The sequence below is a fragment of the Coturnix japonica genome, chromosome 5, assembly GCF_054131305.1.
Source record: "Coturnix japonica strain WE chromosome 5, WE-NBRP24, whole genome shotgun sequence".
In the NCBI taxonomy this organism is placed as follows: Eukaryota; Metazoa; Chordata; class Aves; order Galliformes; family Phasianidae; genus Coturnix; species Coturnix japonica.
Genome location: NC_140667.1, coordinates 19,536,262 through 19,538,259, shown reverse-complemented (window position 1 = coordinate 19,538,259; position 1,998 = coordinate 19,536,262). Strand labels below are relative to the sequence as shown.

The window sequence follows — 1,998 nt, the reverse complement described above, 5'->3', positions numbered from 1 at the left end:
TTTATCTACAGCTGGGGGCAGGCAGCAGCAGGCAGAACATCATGGTATGGTTGCAGGGAGTTCTTGTGCTGTCTTTAGGTGCCATTACTCAATTACAGGGGCAAATATCCCCCAAAAAGCCCTGACTGAGCACATGAAAGGCTCCTGCATTCTCTCACTGGCCCTCAATGCACTTTTCTTCCATGCTCTTCCCTGCAGAGGGATTACCAGAAGCTTCTTCACTCCACAGCCCCATCCAGGCCCCTGCTGCCTTACAGCCCCCACACCGCACCACAAACAGCACCCACATAGCCACCACACTGACATATGTAGTAATAAAAAGTGAACACTTCAAGTAATTTATTTGGAATGGACATATTAATGCAAAAGCAATATTATGACCAATAACTGCTGAAAGACATTCATCAAAATAAATACAAATATAGATACTACAAATAATTTAAACCGTGTCGAACACCACCAGTCAGTGTTGAATCTTCCTTGTGTCTCATAAATAGGAGAGAACCGTTCGCGAAGCCGCGCCACCCAAAGCACGTGGGCGCTTCGCTGGAAGTCCCATATGAAAGTCTTTGGTTTTTTTTCTTTATCAAAATGCATCTCAGGCGAAGCCCAGGGCTCTTTGCTCAGCAGCCTTCACAGGCCTTGGAGAACACCAAGCTGCTCTCAGCTATCTTCCACGCTTTCCTTCATTGGTACCCTGTCCCTTTTCAGTCCAAGACACTTGCTGTGGTTTACCATCCAGCGGTACGCTCTGAAGGCAGCAAGAGGAAGCAGGTTAGTTAAATGAAAGGGTAAGGAAAAAAAAAAAAATCGCAATAAAGGGCTCTGAAGGGAGAGGAAGCACTCAGCACTTATCACGGCATTCGCGGCGTCACTATAGGGCGTTCCGCAAGAAAAGTGCTGCTGAATGCCATTTCCTACTCCGATAACTCTCCGCCACAGACACGTGTTTGCCTACCGCTCAGAATTCCCAACACTGTGCCCATCTCCCACCCGGAACTCCCAGCACTGGGTTCGGGAAGGGTGAATGAGCCCCGTGAGTCGGGCACAAGAGCTGCGGGCACAGCACACGCTGCGATCAGGGTGCGGCACCCGGCTCTGCGCTGGGAAACACGAGGAACAGCTGTGGGAGCCCTATTGCCTTGCTGCGGCACCACCTCTCCCCAAAGCACGGTGTGTGGGGGATACAGAGGTAAGGACGGGTGTGCAGGAGTCAGAGGTATCTATCTCTGTGAATTTGTTAAGGGTGGGAGGAATGGAGGGGGGGGTGAGCTCACCTGAGGGCTCAGGGCGCCCGGGCCAGCCGCCGCTCCTGGGTACCCGCTGCCTGCTCCATCTCCTGGCGGCTCTTGAAGTCCTGGATGGCCCTCTTGTTCTGGAAGTCGATGAGGGCCATGGTGATGGAAGCGTTCCAGCAGCTCTGGTCCGGGCACCGAAAGTCAATCTCCTTGCGGTCCTTGGTGACGATGGTAAAGTAGATGTATTTGCCTGTGCGCTCCACGCAGTCCACCTTGAGGATGGAGCCGAAGCCCAGCTCCTTGCCCTTGGCCCGCTTGTGCCCGTCGGGAAAAAGGCTGAGGCTGTCCTTGGTGAGCACTACCAGCTTCTTCTTCCACAGCTGGAAAAGGCTGTCGCTCCGCTTCTCCAGCTCGCCCTCGCGGATCACTTCTGCTTGCATTTTCATCCTCCCTCCCTCGTTCCTTCCCTCGTCCCTTCCTTCCGTCCTTCCCTCGCTCCCTCCCGGCTCCAGCTCCCCGGGCTGCGCTGCTCCCACCGCGTCTCGGACGGCAATGACTGAACCCGGCCTCGCCGGGACCAATTTATTGCAATGATTCAGCGCCGGGCGCCTTCCGGTGCCTCCCTCGGGAGTCAGCCCGCCGCCCCCTCGCCGCTCCGCCTCCCGCCCGCCCCCGGCCGCGGTGTGAATTCCGCTCCGCCCCGCCGGGTTGGGACCCACGCGGGAGCCGAGCGCTATCTGTATGGTGTTGGACGCCGGCC

The 1,998-nt window shown here is 56.0% G+C and overlaps 1 protein-coding gene across 1 annotated transcript; it reads right to left on the bottom strand.

The window, feature by feature from the left end:
- Window positions 1-312: 312 nt before the first annotated feature.
- LOC107314709 (pleckstrin homology-like domain family A member 2) lies at window positions 313-1,796 on the bottom strand. Its single transcript, XM_015864239.2, has 2 exons — window positions 1,278-1,796; window positions 313-751 (listed from the first exon to the last, which is right to left on the bottom strand). Exon 1 carries the CDS (start codon window positions 1,682-1,684, stop codon window positions 1,286-1,288), a length of 399 nt encoding a protein of 132 aa, XP_015719725.1. The 5' UTR covers window positions 1,685-1,796; the 3' UTR covers window positions 313-751; window positions 1,278-1,285.
- Between the last annotated feature and the right edge of the window lie 202 nt (window positions 1,797-1,998).

What these genes read in the sequence shown, in the direction of transcription:
- LOC107314709 (XM_015864239.2), bottom strand. Translation starts at nt 1,684, where the DNA reads ATGAAAATGCAAGCAGAAGTGATCCGCGAGGGCGAGCTGGAGAAGCGG.